General features: G+C 47.3%; 2 protein-coding genes across 2 annotated transcripts; both read left to right on the top strand.

Annotated features, from left to right (window-relative positions):
- Positions 1–6046: 6046 nt before the first annotated feature.
- Positions 6047–15995, top strand: LOC148043972 (C-type lectin lectoxin-Lio1-like). The gene is made up of 6 exons (XM_087722644.1): positions 6047–6354; positions 6641–6719; positions 8482–8579; positions 9961–10098; positions 13487–13601; positions 15776–15995. Exons 2-6 carry the CDS (start codon positions 6662–6664, stop codon positions 15862–15864), a joined length of 498 nt encoding a protein of 165 aa, XP_087578770.1. The 5' UTR covers positions 6047–6354; positions 6641–6661; the 3' UTR covers positions 15865–15995.
- A 2727-nt stretch (positions 15996–18722) lies between these two features.
- On the top strand, positions 18723–22063 carry SCO2 (synthesis of cytochrome C oxidase 2). Its single transcript, XM_087722627.1, has 2 exons — positions 18723–18874; positions 20967–22063. The coding sequence occupies exon 2, from the start codon at positions 20978–20980 to the stop codon at positions 21878–21880; it is 903 nt and encodes a 300-aa protein (XP_087578753.1). The 5' UTR covers positions 18723–18874; positions 20967–20977; the 3' UTR covers positions 21881–22063.
- Positions 22064–22850: the final 787 nt, after the last annotated feature.

Here is a 22850-nt window from a genome sequence, read left to right as displayed (position 1 = left end):
TTTTTGTGTAAAGTGTGATAGTTTGCTTTTGAGCTCTCTGTGATTCTGTGAGGTTTGGTCCTGGATGGTGATGTGACCATCCAGTCACATGACCAAAAAGCCACGGCCACCCGGTCACATGACTTCCAAGCCATGCACGCCTGTCACATGACCACTTGGTCACAGCCAAGGTGGCGCAGTGGTTAAATGCAGCACTGCAGGCTACTTCAGCTGACTGCAGTTCGGCAGTTCAGCGGTTCAAATCTCACCGGCTCAGGGTTGACTCAGCCTTCCATCCTTCCGAGGTGGGTGAAATGAGGACCCGGATTGTTGTTGGGGGCGATATGCTGACTCTGTAAACCGCTTAGAGAGGGTGGAAAGCCCTATGAAGCGGTATATAAGTCTAACTGCTATTGCTATGACCACCAGGCCACGCCCACATGACCGGTAGGGAAAAAAATTGAATTTCACCCCTGTGCAAAGACCTTCAGTCTTCTGCGCTTGGACTGATCTTATTCATTTTCCTCACATTTCAACAAAACCTTCCTAGCTACACCCATGCGAAACCTTCCAGGAGTTGCTATCCTGGGGCGCAACTGAACTCTAACGACAACCAGGGGTGGCATCTCCAGGATCTTCGGCTGCTTAACCAAGATCCCCCCGAATTCTCAGAGCAGCAAGGACTTTTTTTCAGCTCGTGGCCGGCAAGCTCAGCATTAACAATTCAGCAAGAGAGCCCCACAGAGCATTGTGACACCCGGTGGGCACCGTGCCCACAGTGGTCTCCTTCCCTTTGGGAACAAAACCAGGAAGGAGAAGCGGAGAAGGAAGGAGGAAGCGAAAACCTTGAGCAACCCGAAGCTGGATTGGATCAAATGTCATGTGCACGAATTGCCACATCAAAAGTCTTATCCCATATTGCAAAATGTTTTGCACAAAACCGCATTTATGAGGACACATATGCAGATGTATGCCAACACACACACACAAATGCACACAAACACACATACAATCTTAGTCCCAAGAACTCACAGCATCCTTACGAGTGGCTCAAAGTCACAGAGCTTGTCCATCCGTGTGTGACTCCATGTATGCACAGCAGAGCAAATACCCGGATTCAGCAGCCATGCTCACAACTACCAAGAGGGGCCAGACGAGGAAGGCAGAAATAGGGGCGTCCCAATAATTTTGCCTCTATTTGCCCTGCCGAGTGTTGCTTATAGCAATAGCAATAGCAGTTAGACTTATATACCGCTTCATAGGGCTTTCAGCCCTCTCTAAGCAGTTTACAGAGTCAGCATATCGCCCCCAACAACAATCCGGGTCCTCATTTCACCCACCTCAGAAGGATGGAAGGCTGAGTCAACCTTGAGCCGGTGAGATTTGAACAGCCGAACTGCAGATAACAGTCAGCTGAAGTGGCCTGCAGTGCTGCATTTAACCACTGCGCCACCTCGGCTCTTGCTTGGTTCCTCTCCCCACTTGGCTCTGGAGAAAATGGGGACAAGTAAGACCCACAAGCTCAGAGAGCACCAAGGACCCCAACGTTCCTCCTCCTCCTCCTTTCAGTTAGGGGTGGATGGGGAGAACCAAGTATGCGGATGGAAACCAGGACACTGGGAGTTCTAGTTTCCCACCTTAAACCTGTGAAATTAGCTGGGTGACGTGGGCCAATCCACCAGGAGATGATGAGTTATATTCCCATTTTAGGCATGAAAACTGGGTGTCGTTGGACCAGTCACCAGGAGACTGGGAGTTCTAGTTTTAGTTTTCCGCGTTAAGCATGTGAAATTAGCTGGGTGATGTGGGCCAATCCCCAGGAGATAGTGAGTTCTAGTCCCATTTTAAGCATGAAAACCGATGGGGTGACTTTGGGCCAATCACCAGAAAACGGTGAGTTCTTGTCTCACTCTGCACTTGAAAGCCGGCTGGGTGAATTCAGCCCAATCCACCTCTCATTAAGTATATTCACCAGCTGGAGTGATTTATAAAAGTAATAAAGTTGAGATGAAAACAAGCAAGCCAACAAGAGTTGATCCCGCGTACCAAAGTGGCTTCCACTGAAATTGTTCATGACTTGATCTGTTTTATCACTTTGCGGTAAAGGGTCTAGAAGCAGAAATAAAACGTTTGTATGTTGAACTAATACAGCAAATAGAAAAAGATCTCGAAAGATGGAAGAATTTGCGACTATCCTCAAGGGACGCATCGCTACAATTAAAACGGATATACTGCTGAATTTTTTATTTTTTATTCCAAGTAGTTCCTCTACAACCAGATAAAACATTCTTCCAGGACTTAAATAAACTAATGAGGAAATTTATATGGCAGGAGGGGGGGGAAGCCAAGGATCAAATTAAAACTATTATAGGACAGGAAGGAAAGAGGAGGTTTAGCGTTCCCAGATTGGGAATTATACTTCCAGGCAGCAATGCTAACATGGCTTAAAGAGTGGATCGAGTTGAAAAATAAGAGGATTTTGGCCCTAGAAAGGAACAATCTCCAAGCAGGATGGAATGCATTCCTTTGGGGTGGGAAAAATAAAGCACACAAATATTCTTTTTTTTTTAAAATTTTTATTAAACATTATTACCTTTAAAAAACAAGAAGAAAAATACAACAACATAAATACAACGACATAAGCAAGACAAATCATACATAACAATATAGAGTAAAACATACAGATACAAATGCCGCTTTAAACATACAACCCCGCTCCCCCCCCCACGGTGACAGTCATTCACAGCCCAATTTTTTCTTTCTTTCCTCATTATTAGGTCTCTAAGCCACATCTTCTCATTGCAAGATTCAGGGATCTATTACGGTACCTACGTTAACTTTCCCCATTTTAAGTCCCTGCTGTTCTCCTAGTCGCCCACATATACCATAGGTTCCAGCTAAGATAATGTTCTGTTTCTCCTTTGTCCCTCAGCCAGCTCGTCATTCTGTCCATTTCTGCACATTCGTAGATCTTTTTAATTATAGCATCTTCCGACGGTATAGTGGTGGATTTCCAAGATTGTGCATAGGTTATTCTTGCGGCCACAATTATATGCAGGCTCAAGTGCCATATTGAACTGCTTATGTTATCTGGTTTGATGCTTAGTAACAGGTTCTCAGGTCTCCATTCAATGTTTGCCCCGGTAACCTCTTTTAACCATTTTTTAATCCTTTTCCAATATTTCGTGGCCTCAGTACAGGACCACCAAATATGATAGAATGTGCCCTCCTTTCTTCCACATTTCCAACACAATGGAGATAACCCAGGAAACATCTTGGCTAACCTCGTTGGGGGGAAGTGCCACCTATAAACCATCTTGTATATGTTTTCTTTGAATGCAGTGGATGTTGTAAGTTTAATGGTCTTACTCCATAGCTCCCACCATTTGCCCATTTCAATCTCATAACCTAGGTTTCTCTCCCATACTATTAGAAGGCTTTTGTCCATCTCTTCATTAGTATCTTGGCAGGTCAAAAATTGGTAGATCTTCGATAACATTTTCTTGTCTCCACCAAACAAAATCTTATCTAGCCCCTGAGGGTTTGGGTAGATCCCGAAACGTGCCTTATCACTTTTAAACCTGTTTCTAACCTGTAAATATTCCCACCATTCCAAATTCCTGCCCTGTTGCTCTAATTCCATTTTTGTTTTCATGTTGCCCTCTTCTGTCATGATATCTTTATATGTTATGTTTCTTGTCCAATTAAATAAACTCGGATGCGTTAAGGCCTCTAATGGTGCCAACCAACACGGAACCCTAAGATAATATTTTTTCCTCATTTTTTCCCAGACCCTCATCAAAATCTTCCGAATATAATGTCCCATGAAGTACCTATGGGGGGTGTCTCTTTCTTGCCAGAGGGAGGCATGCCATCCCTGGGGGAGGTCATGTCCCTCTATAGCCAATAGGCGCCTTCTATTCAACATCACCCAATCCTTCACCCATGTCATAATTGCTGCATTATAATACGCTTCCCAGTTGGGTACTCCGAAGCCTCCCAGTTCTTTACGTTTTTGCAACATTTGGGCTTTAATTCGTGCTTTCTTGCCTTGCCATATAAATCGAGCCATTATTGTCTCCAAGGATTTTTTTAAAAAAATGTCCAATTTAGTCGGTGCCGTTTGAAACCAAAACAAAAATTTTGGTAGTACATGTGTCTTAACTGTCGTAATCCTGCCCATCAAATTAGTCCTATCCTTAGATACCTGTTGTAATAATTTCATATAATTATCTACCTTGATAGAGGAACATCTCTCCGTAAGCCAAATTCCCAAATATTGTACTTTGTGGGCCATGTTGATCCCTAACAGGCTTTGTACTTCCCTTTTCTGGTTCAGAGTCATATTTTTAATTAACAGTTTTGTCTTCTCTTTGTTTATACGTAGCCCCGCTATCCTGCCGTACTCCTCTATTTTACGTAAAAGTTGTATCCCAGACGCCATAGGGTCCTCCAGGATAAAAACAAGGTCATCGGTGAAAGCCTGGACCTTGAATTCCTGAGCTTTAACTCGTAACCCTTTAATTTGTGTATCGCTTCTCACTATTCTAAGAAGGGGTTCTAATGTGAGGATAAACAATAGGGGGGATAGCGGGCATCCTTGTCTTGTGCCTTTACCAATCACAAATATTCTTGTTTAATGTAAAAAATGTATATACAATATAACGCAGGCAAGATGATTGTCTGATACAAACGGCTAAATATAAACAAATAAGGACTTGTACGCGAAAAAGATTAAGAAACAAGGTGACCATAAATGTAAGATCGGAATGTGTGAGAAGGGAAACAATATCTCTAAATATTAACCAATATGTAACTGCTATAAGACGGAACGTTCAGTTCCCGCATTGTTTTTAAGTTACGTTTTTGTCTTTGTTGATATGTTTAAGCGTTTAAAATTAAAAAGAAAAGTATGTTGGCAGGAACAGGATTGCAAATCTCTCTGTATGGGGGGTGGGGGTTACGTGTGTGCACAAATATAATGTGGGTTTATATAAAACATTTTGCAATAGGGTTGAGTAAAGCTTTGAGCTAAAACTTCCGACAAATGGCATTTGATGACCAGACCAATCCAGCCTCAGGTGGCTTAAAGAATTCGCTTCCTTCTTCCCCCTCGTCTTCTTCCTGGTTTCCTTTCCAAAGGGAAGAAGGTGACTTTGGGCTTTGCGTCAATGCTTTTGTGGTGGTCTCTCTTTTGGAGGCTCCAGGGACTGGATTCAAACACCAGACATTTTAAAAATGAAGGACATAAATGAATAAGATGTGCTGCTCCCCGTGAAAAGAGTTAAAACCCGAGAAACGGCCCTGCTGAGCCTCTCACACCAGCAAAACCTCTTCTAGATTCAGACAACGTGTTGATCAGCTCTGAGAAGTTCCCCTTCCTCTCTTTCACACAACCCACAATGGTTGGCTAGTGGGTCACGCAGAGGAAGCCGAGATGGTGGGCTTCATCTAGTGGCAGCTGTACAAATCCAGAAAGGGGGTTTCATTCTGCCCCAAATTCAAGGGGGGGAGGGGGGAAAGTCCTGGGCTTCAGCTAAACACAAGAAGAACCTGGAGGCTTGAAGTCAAAGGGGCAGGAGGGATGTTGGGAAGCCCTGTTAGAAAGTTGGACTTCACAGAAAGAGCAGCCAAAATTTGCAACCAGCATCCAGCACAGGGGATCATGGGCAAATCCTCGGTAACTGGGTTTGAACATGGCTGGGATAAAGACCTGTCCATCATCTGAAAAATATTAAGGGATAAAAGAACATCACATAAATTGTGATGGACCACAAGGTCTTTTTCAGATGTAGATTTTCTATGCTTCTGTGTTGTTGGGAGTTTGCAGGCGAGACTCAGTTGTGTGGTTTGTGGTTTGGCATTTCTTGGAAACCCAGCCAGTCATTGAGCAGATTGTGTGAACGAAGCAGCCCTTCCCTTTTCTTAACCCGGGTTGAGGTCTTGGCCTATTGTGGGAATGCAGGGAAGGCCTCCCTGGGGAGGAGGATGGGAGCTGTTCCTCCCTGCAGGTCCTGAAGGAAAGTTAGGCTTTAACTTCTCTGGATGTCCTCAAGGGGAGGGGGCTAATCAGCCAAGTGTCCGGGGTTCCTTCCTTTGGATTGCTGCCCTCAGCAGGGGCTGGATGGATGACCTCAAATTGCAGGAGTAGCTCAGTGAGATCTCACCTGGCAGAATGTAAATCCTGTTAGATTAAATATTATTTTGCGTGCAAACAAGCTACATCCTGGTAGTTAGACTAAACCTCTTACGCAAAGAACTTTCTCTTCCTCTGTCCCAACAGAAATCTACTCCCTGCCTTGCCTATAAAGGCCTCTGGTCCCTTTGCAGGATTGCCACTGAGCAGACTTTCTTCCTGTGAAGGCGAAGGGACAGGTGAGTGCATCTCTCTCTCTCTCTCTCCCTCTCTCTCTCTCTCCCTCTCTCTCTCTCTCTCTCTCTCTCTCTCTCTCTCTCTCCCTCCCTCCCTCCCTCTCTCTCTCTCTCTCTCTCTCTATCCTTACTTGCAGGGGCCTGCAGGGAATCTGGGAGGCAGGGACCAAGGGAAATGATGAGGCTCCCGGCTTGGAGCCTAGTGGTTATAGGGTCCCCCTTCCTGGGGAGCCTCTCCCAGGGGTCTTGCTTCCCCTTCTTCATCTCCCCTTTTTGCTTCTCTCTGCAGGAAAAGAAAGGAAAGGAGACCATGGGGCGATTCATCCTTGTGAGTCTCGGCTTGCTGGTCGTGGCCTTCTCTCTAAGTGGTGAGTTCAAGAAAGGTCTTCTATGGTCCAGAGGGATCGACTCTCTGGCCTCTGAACCCCTTCCTGATTTGTCACACACACACACACACACACACGCACGCACGCACGCACGCACACACGCGCCCCCTCCCTCTCGCTGAAGCTGTTTGGCTCACGGTGCAATTTAGACCCCACCTTCTCTCTCTGCTCCAGGACTGTCGGGAAGATCTCCCGCTTTCCAGTCTGGTGCTCTAACCACTAGGCAAAATTGTCTCCGTTGGGGACTTGGGGCCCACATCTGCAAAGGTTCCGCTTGACTCTTGAAGGTTCTTTTCTGGCTTAGCACAGTTCAGACCAGTGAAACCACCAGTGAAACCAACCGTGCTAAGTTGCAGCGTGGGGGAAATGAACCAAGACTGAACCTAACCAGTCTTTGGACGGTTTGCAAATGCAGCCCCCGTCTCCGTAACTCAAGTCAGATTCAGTTGATTTTCATCAAAGATGATCAAGAATGTTCTGCCTACTCAGCTGTCTCTCCTCCTCCTCTTCCCCCTCTCCTCTTCCTTCTCTATCTCCTCCCCCCTTTTCCTCCTCTTCCTCTCTTCTTCTTCCTTCTTCTGCACCTCCATCTCCCACTCCCTCTCTTCCTCTTCCTTCTCCTTCTCCTCCTTCTCCATCTCCTCCCCTCTCCTTCTTCCTTTTCCTCTTCTTCCTCTTCTTCTTCCACCTCTTCTTCCTTCTCCTCCATCTCTTCCTCCTCCTCCCCCTGTTCCTTTTCCTCCTCTTCCTCCTCTCTTTCTTCCTTCTTCTGCATCTCCATCTCCTCCTCCTCTTCTTCCTCTTCTTCTTTCTCCTCCTCCTCTTCTTCCTCCTCCTCCCCCTGTTCCTTTTCCTCCTCTTCCTCCTCTCTTTCTTCCTTCTTCTCCATCTCCATCTCCCGCTCCCTCTCTCCCTCTTCCTTCTCCTTCTCCTCCTTCTCCATCTCCATCTCCTCCCCTCTCCTTCTTCCTTTTCCTCCTCTTTGTCCTCTTCTTCTTCCCCCTCTTCTTCCTTCTCCTCCATCTCTTCCTCCTCCTCCCCCTGTTCCTTTTCCTCCTCTTCCTCCTCTCTTTCTTCCTTCTTCTGCATCTCCATCTCCTCCTCCTCTTCTTCTTCTTTCTCCTCCTCCTCTTCTTCCTCCTCCTCCGTCTCCTCCCCCCCTCCCCCTGTTACTTTTCCTCCTCTTCCTCCTCTCTTTCTTCCTTCTTCTGCATCTCCATCTCCTCCTCCTCTTCTTCCTCTTCTTCTTTCTCCTCCTCCTCTTCTTCCTCCTCCTCCATCTCTTCCTCCTCCTCCCCCTGTTCCTTTTCCTCCTCTTCCTCCTCTCTTTCTTCCTTCTTCTGCATCTCCATCTCCTCCTCCTCTTTTTCCTCTTCTTCTTTCTCCTCCTCCTCTTCTTCCTCCTCCTCTTCTTCCTCCTTCTCCGTCTCCTCCCCCCCTCCCCCTGTTACTTTTCCTCCTCTTCCTCTTTCTTCCTTCTTCTGCATCTCCATCTCCTCCTCCTCTTCTTCCTCTTCTTCTTTCTCCTCCTCTTCTTCCTCCTCCTCCGTCTCCTCCCCCCCTCCCCCTGTTCCTTTTCCTCCTCTTCCTCCTCTCTTTCTTCCTTCTTCTGCATCTCCATCTCCTCCTCCTCCTCTTCTTCTTTCTCCTCCTCCTTCCCATCCTCCCCCTCTCTTCCTTTTCCTCCTCCTCCTCCCCACTCCGCTGGCCATACTTCCCTTGGGTTTCCTCTGTTCCCACACAGGAACTGCAGCTGATCCTGACTGTCCCTTCGATTGGTCCTCCTATAATGGACATTGCTACAAGGTCTTCAAAAAATGGAAGACGTGGAATGAAGCAGAGGTTAGAAATGTTCTGTGCTTGTGAATAACAACAATAACACCTAATAACAACCTTGTGGTGGGTGGGGTGGGGTGGGCTAAGAGGGAGGGAGTGGCCCAAAGTCACCCAGCTGGTTTTCATGCCAGGGGCAGAACTAGAACTCCCTGTCCCCTGGTGATTGGCCCAAAGACATCCGGAGGGCTTTCGTGCCTAAGGTGGGACTAGAACTCACAGCCTCCTGGCCTCTAGCTGGCTCTCCATTTGGTTCAGGGGTGAGGAGGAAGCGAGGTTTGGGAGAGATCATATGAGGGGGTGAGATCTCTGTCAAGCCTCCTTTCAGCTTTCCCAGGTGAGAAATGGAGGCCTGGGTGTTTGGCTGCATTCAGCTCAACAACTGCATCATGCAAAGTCTCCCTTACTCTTGTCGCCCGATGGTTGAGCTACTCTAAATATGTCCCAAAGGTGCTTTTTCAAAAGGCCTCTGGACTTGTTTCCCTTGAAGATGCTTCCCTTCTCATCTTCAGTTCTGAATGGAAGGTGGAGGATGGGAGGATTTAAACTCCTTGCAGCCATCTGGTCCTTAGCCCTCTTTGGGAGAGTCGGGGAGGCCACTTGGAGGTCTGTCTGTGCCCTCGGGGTTATCTGGGTGTGGATCCTCCTTGGAACGGCTGAAAGGACAATCTTGCATGGATATAGGTAGTGTCATAGATCAGTGTTTCTCAACCTTGGCAACTTGAAGATGTCCGGACTTCAACTCCCAGAATTCCCCAGCCAGCGAATGCTGGCTGGGGAATTCTGGGAGTTGAAGTCCGGACATCTTCAAGTTGCCAAGCTTGAGAAACACTGTCATAGATGACCTCTTTGGCCCCTCTTTCAAACCAATGGTCCTCTCTGTCCCGAATGTGGACTTGATGTCTTTAAAGGAATGACTTTTGTCTTCCAAATGCCGATGGAAGTGCTGAATCTTGTCCTGGTGGGTTTGTTCTCCAATGTTGCGCCATGCGTTTTGTTTCTCCAATGGAGGGATCTGCGCGTTGCATGTTGCATGTTGCATGTTGCTCAGCTTGCCTCTGGGTGTTCCATCCAGGAAGCAGGTGGTGAGCGGGGTCTCCTAGAGCCCACTACCCAAAAGGCTGACCCTGGGTTCAGTCTAGGGCCTTAATACGGGAGTGTATTTGCGGGTGGAGGGGTCAGAAATTCTAACTCGTGAAGCTGAACCAGGAATCGTCTAAAAACTGCGTGTTGAGGGACGGCAGCTGCGGGTGGGAATGAAATCATGATGGTGGCCGGGATCATAAAACCAGGTCCCTGCTCTTTCCTCACATGCACAAATGCACGAGCAGAGACCACACGGTCCTCCTCTACTGAACGAGGGTCTTTCTCTGTTGTCCTTCTCTCCCAGACGTCCTGCAGGCAAGAGCAGGAAGGCAGCCACCTCGCCTCCATCCACAGCGCGGCAGAGTCAAAATACGTGGCCCGGTTGGCCTCCCGCGTTTTCCCCCGTATCAATGTCTGGATTGGACTGAGTGATCCATGGAAGGTAGGTCCTTTCTGACGCTAATCTTTATGGGTTCACCACGACTGTTTCAGATGGGTTTTATAGCAATAGCAATAGCAGTAGACTTATATACCGCTTCATAGGCCTTTCAGCCCTCTCTAAGCGGTTTACAGAGAGTCAGCATATTGCCCCCAACAATCTGGGTCCTCATTTTACCCACCTCGGAAGGATGGAAGGCTGAGTCAACCCTGAGCCGGTGAGATTTGAACAGCCGAACTGCTGATCTAGCAGTAGCCTGCAGTGCTGCATTTAACCACTGCGCCACCTTGGCTCTTATTGGCTCTTATTCAATAAGAAATAAATGGCTTTTATTAATAGTCCCCCAATGGGAGACAGAGATTCTCTCCACGTGAATCTTCTTGCCTTGGGCAACACCGTGGCAAAGAGGAGTTCTTTACTCCCCTCCTGCCTCTTCTCCCCCTCACCAAACCCCTTCCTGCCCCACTGGAGAAGAGATGCAGGGAGGGATCCTGTCCTGGCCCCCATCTCAGCACCAGGGCCTCCCTTCCTCTTTATTTATTTATTTATTTGTTTGTTTATTTGTTTATTTATTTATTTGGAGTTTTTATATGCAAAGAGGAGCTCTTTACTCCCCTCCTGCCTCTTCTGCCCCCCACCAAACCCCTTCCTGCCCCACTGGAGAAGAGATGCTGTCTGCAAAGCCCCCAAGGGAGGGATCCTGCCCTGGCCCCCATCTCAGCACCAGGGCCTCCCTTCCTCCTTAGGGCTCCTTGGATGTTGAATGTTGATTTTATTTATATGCCGCCCTTTTCCCCCGAAGGGGACTCAGGATGGTCTCTAAACCTGGTTGAAACCCTGGTGGGCCAGGAACGGAGGGAGTCTTTTGCCTGGCCTGGGAGGACTTTCCTCCCCTCCTTTTATTTAAGCAGAAATTCCTCGTTTCTCTTACTGGCAGGTTTTCCTCTTCTGCTCTGTTGCATTTTCCCTTCTTGAAAAAGCTGGATCCTATACAAAGAAGGGGGGTTTCCCTGGAGTTGAGCTCAGCTCCTGCTGACTCCGTGAATAGAAATATTCATTTCTGTCAACAGAGGAGAAGTCCGTCTCCACTACCTTAACTAACCGACTGACTCTAGGGTGCTTTTCCATTCCCAAGTGTCCCAATTCCCGAGAACCCCTGGGGTTTTGTTGCTGGCCCCCTACCCAAGAACCCATTGACTTTGACCCTATTCATCTTTCTGACATCAATCGGTATCACCTGGACCTATCACCAAGTGGTGACTTCATGGACAGCCCCAGGCGGTTTTCTTCTGTTTCTCTCTCCCTGGATCTCCTGATGGTCACCTATCCAAGCATTCACCAAGTTTAATTCTGCTTAGCTATTCCAGATCAACTGAGATAGATAGGTAGATGATAGATAGATAGGTAGATAGATAGATAGATAGATAGATAGATAGATAGATAGATGATAGATAGATGATAGATAGATGATAAATAGATGATAGATAGATAGATAGATAGATAGATAGATAGATAGATAGATGATAGATAGATGATAGATAGATAGATAGATAGATGATAGATAGATAGATAGATAGATAGATAGATAGATAGATAGATGATAGATAGATAGATAGATGATAGATAGATAGATAGATAGATAGATAGATAGATGATAGATAGATAGATAGATAGATAGATAGATGATAGATAGATAGATAGATAGATGATAGATGATAGATAGATAGATAGATAGATAGATAGATAGATAGATAGATAGATAGATAGATAGAATGAGAATGAGAATGAGAATGGGGAGGGAATGAGAGAGAGAGAATAAGAGAGAGAGAGAAAATGAAAACTAGTTAAATCTAATTGCTTTTTCTTGTAACAGATATAGTTGAATAATAATTGATATTGATAGTAATGTATATAATGTGGAGCTGATATGATAACTAACAATTGGAAGATTATACATAAAGAGTATTAACTATAATAATTATCACTATTAAAAAACTAAATAAAATACATACAATCAAATGTTAATCAATACTGGGAAAATGTTATGATATATGATATAATTAGCAATAGCAATAGCAATAGCAATAGCAATAGCAGTAGACTTATATACCGCTTCCTAGGCCTTTCAGCCCTCTCTAAGCGGTTTATAGAATCAGCATATTGCCCCCAACAACAATCCGGGTCCTCATTTTACCCACCTCGGAAGGATGGAAGGCTGAGTCAACCCTGAGCCGGTGAGATTTGAACCGCTGAACTGCTGATCTAGCAGTAGCCTGCAGTGCTGCATTTAACCACTGCGCCACCTTGGCTCTTTAATTAATTATCCTCATAATTAAATATTATGGATGTCCAGCTAAAATAGGACATGGGGATTTGATGATAATAGAGGATTTTACAAATAAGTAAATGAAATGTCAGCATGTGTTATGGATTAATTATGTAATGCATAGCTAAGGATGAGGGATGTTTAAATAACCATAGATAGATAATTAAAACTGGAGGTATAATGATTTTGATATGGTAAATATTCGAGTTGAGATATTTGAATTAATATGAGTTAATGGAAGAGAAGCACCAAAGCATGTTGTAACCAGTTGATATACTTCTTTTTTTTTCTTATGATAGACACCTGTGTTCTGTTTTGTTTTCCTGCCTTGTCTCTTGTCGTTTTTGTCTTTTTTTGTATTATTTTTATTTTTTATTTTTATTTTTATTTTTTATCGGTCCTTTTTCTTTTTCTTTTTCTTTTTTTTTGATTTCTTTCTCTCCCACTGGTGTGGGCAGGGATTGTTCAAGATTATTACTTTCATCAATATTCCTAAATAATAATTACAGTTAAATGAAAATGGATATATAATAATGCCTTAGTTAATATGAGTTATGTTGATTGACTGTGGAGGAGATGTACCAAACTTATCTGTAATTGATTGATACATTTTCTACAGATGTAAAGAAAGATGTGTACCTGTTTTAAACTAAAATTAAAAAACATTTATTAAAATAAAAGAGAGAGAGAGAAAATGAGAGAGAGAATGAGAGAGAGAGAGAAATAGAGAGAGAGAATAAGATAGAGAATGAGAGAGAAATGAGAGAAAGAGAGAGAGAATGGGAGAGGGAGAATGAGAGAATAAGAGAGAGGGAAATAGAGAGAATGGGAGAGAGAGAGAGGGAAAGAGAGAGAGAAAGAAAGAGAGAGAGAATGAGAAAGAGAGAGAGAGAGGAGAGAGAATGGGAGAGAGAGAGAGACAGAGTGGGAATATAATTAGTCCTTGTCCGTCTATTTGCTCTGCCCCTTGAAATCTACCAATTTCTCTCTCTCTCTCTGTCCCTGGGCCTTGAGTAATCAGAGCCCCCTCCTCAGTTGCCTAACGTGGCTTCTCTCTCATTCCAGAATCGCAACTGGGTGTGGAGTGATGGCTCCAAGTTCCGCTACAAATCCTGGAAACGAGGACAACCCAACGGCTTTCTCTGGACCCAGCGCTGCGTTGCACTGGGGAGCTTCTCAAGTAAGCCGAGGTGGAAGGTGGGAGGAAGGTGGGCTTCTCACCATAGGGACCCCAGGGACCCTCCTGGCCACCCTGACCCCTTGGCCACCGATGACCCTTGTTGACCTCCTGGAGCTCTGAGCCGCCACAGTCCTATTCTCCGTACAGACAAAGGGAGAGGAAACGCCCGTGGGATGCGCCATCGAACATGAAAGCCAGGGTTTCTTCAAACACTCAAACTGCAGATCCCAATTATTATCACAGGGCCGTCAGGTCATAATTAACCAATCCCCATCTTCCCCTGCTTCCTCGGGCCATCGTTGCCACAGGGCATCTGGCTTGGCCTGCTCATATAGGATCAAATGCAGGGGTGAAATGCTCTGAAGTCTGCTACCGGTTCGCTTTGCTACTGGTTTGCTTTGCGCGCGCATGCACAACGCAGGCTCTACCAGGCACCCCTGGAAGAGGAGGACTTAAGAAGCCTTTTCTGAGCCTGCAGAGGTGAATAGAACAGGAAGGGGAGGGGAGGAGAGCTGTCCCGCGCGATTTAGATTTGCTAGAAAACAGGATTTCCTTCTTTCTAGCAAATATAAATTGTGTGGCACAGCTGATCGTTGGAACTACAGGTTTGCCCAAACCGGTAGCAATTTTTTTTTGCCATCAGTTCTGGTGAACCGGCCCGAACTGGTAGCATTTCACCCCTGATCGAGTGTTTGCCCCATTGCAGTGAGAGAAATCTCAGCCATTTCTAGCGTGTATAGAAGAGAAATATTAAGGCAGGCTCAATCCAATTCTCAGCCAACCACAAGGACAGTGGCACTCAATCCAGACAAGACCGAGTGGCTATTGATGTTGCCTCCCCCCCCCAAGAACGGACCAGATATTCCATCTCTTAGCCTGCGGGGGAGAACCTTTTGCCCCTCAGAGAGGGTCCGCAACTTGGGTGTCCTCCTGGAACCTCAGCTGACATTAGAACACCACCTGTCGGCTGTGACCAGGGGGGCTTTTGCCCACCTGGTGCACCAGTTGCGGCCCTACGTGGACCGGGAGGCACTTCGAATGGTCACTCATGCCCTCGTCACCTCTAGGCTTGATTACTGTAATGCACTTTACTTAGGGCTGCCCCTGAAGAGTGTTCGGAGACTACAATTGGTCCAGAATGCAGCCGGGCGAGCAATATCGGGTGTACCTAGGTACATCCATGTTACACCTATCCTCCGCGAGCTGCACTGGCTCCCAATCGGTCTCCGAACATGCTTCAAGGTGCTGGTCGTTACCTTTAAAGCCCTACATGGCTTAGGACCTGGATACCTACGGGACCGCCTCCTGCCACATACCTCCCAACGGCCGATAAGATCTCACAGGCTGGGCCTCCTCCGGGTACCGTCGACCGGGCAATGCCAGTTGGCGACTACTCAGGGGAGGTCTTTTTCTGTAGCTGCCCCGGCCCTGTGGAATGATCTTCCCGCAGAGATCCGGACCCTTCCCACTCTCTCGGCCTTCCGTAAAGCCACTAAAACCTGGCTGTTCCGGCAGGCCTGGGGCTGTTGACCCCAAAATATGGTCCAGCCCCACTTGGAATGGAGTGCAAGGTGTGTTTTTAAATCTATCTTTTCTTTCCTTCTATTCTTTTTGATTTATTTGTATTGTTAGCTGCCCGGAGTCCCACGGGATTGGGCGGCATATAAATGTTATTAAACTTTAAACTTTAAAACCCAGTTTGGTCTAGTGGTTAACGCAGCAGGTTAGAAAGGGGGAGACGGTGAGTTCTAATCCTACTTTAGCCACGAAAGCTGGCTAGGTGACGTGGGGCCAGTCACCAGGAGACCAGGACTTCTAGTCCTTCTTTAGGCCCAAAAGCCAGTTAGCAATAGCAATAGCAGTTAGACTTATATACCGCTTCATAGGGCTTTCAGCCCTCTCTAAGCGGTTTACAGAGTCAGCATATTTGCCCCCACAGTCTGGGTCCTCATTTCACCCACCTCGGAAGGATGGAAGGCTGAGTCAACCTTGAGCTGGTGAGATTTGAACAGCCGAACTGCTGAACTGCAGTCAGCTGAAGTGGCCTGCAGTGCTGCATTTAACCACTGCGCCACCTTGGGTGACTAGGCTAATCACTAGGAGATGGTGAGTTCTAGTCCCGCTTTAGGCACGAAGGCCGGTTGGGTGATGAACATTTCTCTTCTGACACGCAGGGTATCGCTCATGGAATGACCAGTGGTGCAATTGGAAGAAATATTTCATCTGCAAATTCCAGCCGCAGGGTGAGGGAAGCACCTGGTGAGGCCTGGAGAGACAAGGAAGAACCCCCCCCCCCCGCCCTGCCTGCTGAAATCTTCGCTTCATGGATGCTTTCTCTGGCTTGGATCTGATTTTGCTCCTCCTGATGGGCCGGAAGGTCCAATAAAAATCTATCCAGCATGACTGGCGTCCCTCATTCTGCAGAGTTAGGGCGGGGGGCACGCACCTGTTGAACCGGTGGTAACAAAATGTGAAGCCCACCATTGGTTCATGGCCAGACTGTCACCACAAGGAGGGAGGGAGGGAGAGAGGGAGGGAAGGAACGAAAGAAGGAAAAAGGAAGGAAGGAAAAAGACTGCGGCTGGGTCTCTTAAGGGAACCTCATGAGGTGTAAGGAAGGGAGGGCTTCCCCCCTCCTCTTTTCCCTTCCTTCCCCCCTTTTTCTACAATGGGACTGAGACACACTTCCTGGATTCTGGATTGTCAGTGATTACAGATGGGGGCGGGGATCCAGGGCTAGGCCTACACCCAACGGTAGGACCACCCTCCTCCTCCTCCTCCTCCTCCTCGAAATAGGCACTTCTGTTGTCTACCCTTCTGTCTGGTATCTCTGTCTAGGGGCGTAACCCCCCTGATACTGCCTGAATCCTGGGCCCCCAAATTCGGAACCCCGAAAGGAAGATCCATAATCCTGATCCCAAAAGGAGGATCCGTAGTCCTGAGAATGAAAGGAAGACCATCCATGGGGTGGACTTATGAGTGTGGGGAGAAGATCTTGGACTTTCAACTGGGTGGGGAAAACCGGGAAGCTTTCAGATTCGGGTTTCCCCAGATGTGCCAACATGTCACTCTTAAATAATTGGAACTTTGAGGAATCCTTTGCCTCGGACTCTTGATTTAATTTTGGATGCTGTTTGGAACGCTGACATTAACCCTAACCTGGGCCAGGAGGTCAAATAAAATATCTCTAGCATGACTGGCCTCCTTTATTCTGCAGACCAGGAGAGTGTGGAGTTCCGAAGCTCAAGACCCCACAATTTTCTGCCTGGGTGGCAAGGCCTGGCCTTAAAGGGTGTTTGAGTGGGGTGTCTCAGTGCCCCATTGATGCTACGACGCCTTCTTGGATGAGAGACCGCCTCCTGCCAATCACCTCCCTGCGTCCCATCAGATCGCACAGAGTAGGCCTCCTCCGAATTCCATCCGCCAGTCAGTGCCGACTGGCGACTACGCGGAGGAGAGCCTTCTCTGTTGCAGCTCCGACATTATGGAACAACCTCCCCGTGGAGATCCGTACCCTCACCACAGTCCAGGCCTTCCGCACAGCCCTCAAGATCTGGCTATCCCGTCAGGCCTGGGGATAGGATTATTTCTCACCCCGCCCGAATGTTGAGTGAATGTTGTATTTTTATGGTTTAATTTCTTTTAATCACGATTCTTTTTTTCAAGTCTTGTCTTGCACTCCCTTCCCTTCATTGTTGTAAGCCGCCCTGAGTCCCCTCAGGGAAAAGGGCGGCATATAAATCCTTAATAAAATACTAAAAAATAAAAATACTAAAAATACTATCCACCTCATGTCCTGACCCAAGTCACTCTGGCCACACAGAGGTTAAATATGTCTCCCCTAGTCCTTCCTTTAATTAAACTAGACCTACCCAGTTCCTGCAACCGTTTTTCATATGTTTTAGCCTTCAGTCCCCTAATTATCTTTATTGCTCTTCTCTGCACTCTTTCTAGAGTCTCCACATATTTCTTAGAATAGAATAAAAAATACAGAACAACAGAATTGGGAAGAACATCAGACATGGTCTAGTGCAGGGGACTTCAACTCCCCCAGCCAGCCAACCATGCCATGAAATTCTGGGATGTTGAAGGCTTAAAAGTTGCCAAGTTTAGTCCATAGTCCAACCTCCTGCCCCATAAGGAGGGAATCCATTAGAAACAGGAATCAAATTAATTCAAAAAAATAGAGGAATTCGGTAAAGTAGCGGGACTTAACATGAACAAGATCAAAACGAAGATCATTACAAAAATTCTTACTAAAAGACAAGAGAATTAGAAGAAACGATGGGAGCGCAGGCAGTAAAAAGGGTAAAATATTTAGGAATTTGGCTGACAGGGAAATGCTCAACAATTAAAGGAGATAATTATGATAAAGCGGTGCGGAAAATTAGAAAGGATTTGGAAAATTGGAGAAAACTGCAAATCTCGCTACAGAATTGCTGTAGTCCAAATCCTACCCAAAATCCTGTTTTTATTCCAGGTAATGCCAATAAATTCAGGGATTTCCCCCCCTGCAGATCTAAATAAACTAATAACACAATTCATTTGGCTAGGGGAAAAAAAACCTGGAATTAAGTTAATTCATCGCTACAGGATTGCAGAGAGGAAGGAGGTTTTTGGTCTTCCTGATTGGGAGCTCTACTATGTCTAAGGGACTGGATCAACCTAAAAAAGAAATAAGAGAATGCTAAGATTTAGGATTAGGTTGGGATTCCTTTTGTCAGGGACGGGAAAGGCAAAATTCATGCAATGACATTGCTGGGGAATTCTGGGAGTTGAAGTCCGCCAGGCTTAAAGTTGCCAAGATTGGAGAGCCCTGCTTGAGGCAACGCTGAGCCTTAATTGGAGGAGGGGGGAGGGCTTCCCTTTTGGGGACCCCCACGACTCCCCAAATCCCCGGCTCCGAGCACCCCTCCCTCGTCCTTTTGCTTATAGCGGGAGCGCCTCCTCCCTCCTCCTTTAGCCCAGTGTTTCTCAACCTTGGGAACTTGAAGATGTCCGGACTTCAACTCCCAGAATTCCCCAGCCAGCGAATGCTGGCTGGGGAATTCTGGGAGTTGAAGTCCGGACATCTTCAAGTTCCCAAGGTTGAGAAACGCTGCTTTAGCCGATGCTGCTTTGCGCCCAGCGATCGAGCGCCCCCTGCCGGCCTCTTTTGCAAGGCGCGGAGAGAAGCAGGAGGAGGAGCGGGCGGAGAGCGGCCGGCGGCGCGCATGCGCGGGAGGAGCCACTCTGCCCGGGTTCCCGGCATCGCTGAGCTGCACGACACGGAAGTGAGTGAACGGGGGAAACACGTGTCTGGAGCGCGGGGGGAGGGGCGGGGGGGGCGCCTGTATGGAATCCTAGGCTGCAATATGTCGCGTCTCCATTGCAAGCGGGCCGGGGAGGTTGGGGGAGGGAGTGCAAGGCTGGAGGGGGGAGTCCGGGGGTCCCTGTGCAGGCAGACACAGGCTGGGGTGGGTGGGTGGTCGCGCAAGGGGGTCGCAGGATCGGAACAGGGGAGGGGCGCTGGGGGCTCCTCCCCTACCTCTCCCCTTTTTGCAATAAGCATTTTTTAACTTACTGTAAAAAATTATTTCCTTATTTATACAGTAAGCAATATTTATATAGTATTTAATAATTCAGTACATTATAAAATTTATATACAATAAATAAGCGCACCAGCGTGCCTGCTCTTCCCATTTATTTGCACCCATTTCCTGTGCTCTTATTCCTGTTATCTTATTCCTGTTCTGGTGCGCATGAGTGACAAACTAAATAAATAAGTGAAGGAAGGAGGGAAGGAAGGAGAGAAGAAAGGAGGGAAGGAAGGAGGGAATGTAGGAGAGAAGGAAGGGGAGAAGGAAGGAGGAAAGGAAGGGGGAAAGGAAGGAGAGGAGAAAAGAAAGGAGGGAAGGAAGGAAGGAAGGAAGGAAGGGGAGTAGGAGAGAAGAAACGAGGGAAGGAAAGAGGGAGGGAGGGAAGAAGAAGTAGGACCGTTGTAAGATAAGATGGATCTTCAAGTATATTGTCAACAGTAGGGAAAAATTGTTATAAATACATATTATTAATAACAGTTATGAGATCATATAATTGTGAATGTATATATGAAATTGATAAAATAAAATAAATTATTAAAAATTTAATATATAATTTAATAAATAAATAAATAAATAAATAAGTGAATAATAAATTATAAAACTTATATACAATAAATAAGGGGCGTGCATAAACCCATCAGCGTGCGTAACGTCCCTGTCCCACTGTCCCCATTTATTTCTACCCAGTTCCTGTTTTATTCTTATTCCTGTTATCTTATGCATAAGTGACAAGCTGAATAAATAAATAAAACTTCATGTCTAGTTGAATGAAAAGAAGGACCAGGGGAGACACGATTGCAGTCTTTCAATATCTCAGCGGTTGCCCCACAGAAGCAGGGGTCAGATCCCAGGTTAACCCCTGAAGGGTTAATACCACTTTACAAGGCCTTGGTAAGGCCGTACATGGAATATTTGCATCCAGTTTTGGTCACCACAATGTAGAAAAGATGTGGAGACTCTGAAAAGGGTGCAGAGAAGAGCAAGAAAGATAATTAAGGGACTGGAGACTAAAACACATGAAGAACGATTGCAGGAACTGGGGATGTCCAGTTTAATGAAAAGAAGGACCAGGGGAGACATGATAGCAGCCTTCCAATATCTCAGGGGTTGCCCCAAAGAAGAGGGAGTCAAGCTATTCTCCAAGGCACCTGAGGGCAGAACAAGAAGCAATGGGTGGAAACTCATCAAGGAGAGAAGCAACTTAGAACTAAGGAGGATTTTCCTGACAGTGAGAACAATTAATCAGTGGAACAGAAGTTGCCTTCAGGAGTTGTGAATGCCCCAACACTGGAAGTCTTTAAGATGCTGGATAGCCATTTGCCTGGAACTGTATAGGGTTTCCTGCCTAGGCCCCAGGGGGTTGGACTAGAAGACCTCCAAGGTCCCTTCCAACTCTCTTCTTTTCTTCTATTCAAACTTAAACAGTGCCGAGAAAGGTCAGGTCCTCACAACCGATCAGCGCTTGTATCTATGGTGCCCTTCTCTGTAGTTTTATTTCTGACCTTTCTTCTTACAATAATCTTTTGTTTACTTTCAATATCTCAGGGGTTGCCACAATGAAGAGGGAGTCAAAGTATTCTCCAGGGCACCTGAAGGCAGGGCGAGAAGCAATGGGTGGAAACTAATCAAGGAGAGAAGCAACTTAGAAATAAGGAGGAATTTCCTGCCAGTTAGACAATGAAGTTTCTCCTTCATTCCAGCTTGCATTGTAAAGGAAGAGCAGCATTTTCGTGATCGGAAAATACAAACTGAATCCTCCAGTAATTCCTGTGTTTTGTCTTTCCAGCGCTTTGGGGCATGTTTCAGTGCTGGGCCAGGCTGGGGCCTTGGAGGCTGGGAGCCAGCTCCGCCCTCTGGGGGAGGAGCCTGCCTGGCTGTCCCCACCCACCTTCCCGCTGTCTAAGTCCCCTTGCTGCTTCTGCCTGCCACCCAGCCTGGCGGTCCTCTCCCTTCTGGAGGGTGGACAATTTCCGCCTCTCGGCTCCCACTGGCCAGCCTGCTTTGACCCTCTGGAGACCCTCCTCCCAAGGCCACTCTCAGGGCCCCCGACCAGAGCGCCAGTATCCCCTGAGGACCCGTCTGCTGGTGGTCTCCATCATAACCCTTCAGCTGGTCCTGGCCTGGCTGTACTTCCGGTCGGAGAAGGAGGAGCAGGAGAAGCAGAAGCGCATCGAGGAGTTGAGGAAAGTGGCTGTCGGGCAAGGCAACTTCCAGCTGGTGGACCACACCGGGCGTCCTTGCTCCAAGGAGGACCTCAAAGGCAGTTGGATCCTTCTCTACTTCGGCTTTACTCACTGCCCGGATATCTGCCCGGAAGAGCTGGAGAAGATGAGTCGAGTGGTGAACATGTTGGACGCCGACCCCAAACTGCCTCGTCTCCAGCCGATCTTCATCACTGTGGACCCCGAGCGGGACACGGTGGAGGCCGTGGCCAAGTACGTGAAGGAGTTCCACCCGCGGCTGCGGGGGCTGACCGGCACACCCGAACAGGTGCGGGAGGCCGGACGGTCTTACCGCGTCTACTATAGCACCGGCCCCAAAGACGAGGACGACGATTACCTGGTAGACCACACGGTCATCCTCTACCTGCTCAGTCCGGACGGGCTCTTCTTGGACTACTACAATCGCTACAAGACGGACGTGAAGGTCGCGGAGAGCATCCGGGGACACATGGCCACTTACAAGAGCCTCCTCGCCTGAGCCAGGAGGAGGGAAGGTGGCGAGAGGACTGGGGGGTGGGACGGGTTTCGTTTGGGACACTCTCGACCCAAGGGGGAAGTTTGTGTGCGTGTGGGTGTGTTTGTTTGCAGACCTGCGTGCCGTTTTGGATGGCTGGTTTTGCGGGGATTATAGAGGTAACAATAATCAAGCTCTGAAACAGTGTTTTCGTCTGCATATTTAACCGGCGTTTCCCTTTTTAAAAATTTGCATCCAGGCGGTGTTTGTATAACACAGCTAGTCCTCGAGTTACGACCGCAGTCGAGCCCAGCATTTCTGTGGCTAAGTGAGACGCTCATTCAGCGAGCTTTGCCTTGTTTTACAACCTTTCTTGTTGCAGTTGTTAAGTGAATCCCTGCATTTCTTCAGCTATAGTTGCACAGCTGTGAAGTGAATCCTGCTTCCCATTGTCGGAAAGTCGCAAAAGGGGATTGCATCTCACACACACACAAACACACAGAGGTCACTGCAACTGGCATAAATACGAGTCAGCTGCCAAGTGTTGCAAACCACTGCAATGGTCGTAATTGTGAAAAACAGTCATGTCACTTTTTTCAGTGGTGGTCTAACTTTGGTCACTAAACAAACTGTTGCAAGTACAGTCTTTGAATTCCGACCAACTGAAAAAGGGGGCTCCTTGGAAGTCTTTTGGATTGGAGGGTCCGGTGGCTGGGTCCCTCCCTGCGGTCACGTGACTGGATTTTGGGCACGTGGCAACACGGCTACCCCGTGTTTTACGACGGTCGTGCTGAAAACTTTGGCTGAACTGTTTCCCGTAGCAAACCATCGGACTCGCTTGGGGGCTGCTGCAAAACGGGTCATAAAATCAGAGCGGTCGTGTGACCGACCCGTTTTATGACCTGGCACCACGGTCGTATGTTGAGGAGTACCTGAACACTCCTTTTCCCCTTCGGTTCAAGCGTATCTTAAGCTGCCCGGGGTTTAGTTTCAC

This window comes from Thamnophis sirtalis, unplaced genomic scaffold (assembly GCF_051295495.1).
Source record: "Thamnophis sirtalis isolate CommonGarterSnake01/CBP01778 unplaced genomic scaffold, rThaSir2_p1.2 scaffold_9, whole genome shotgun sequence".
In the NCBI taxonomy this organism is placed as follows: Eukaryota; Metazoa; Chordata; class Lepidosauria; order Squamata; family Natricidae; genus Thamnophis; species Thamnophis sirtalis.
This window is presented reverse-complemented; position numbering and strand designations above follow the sequence as displayed.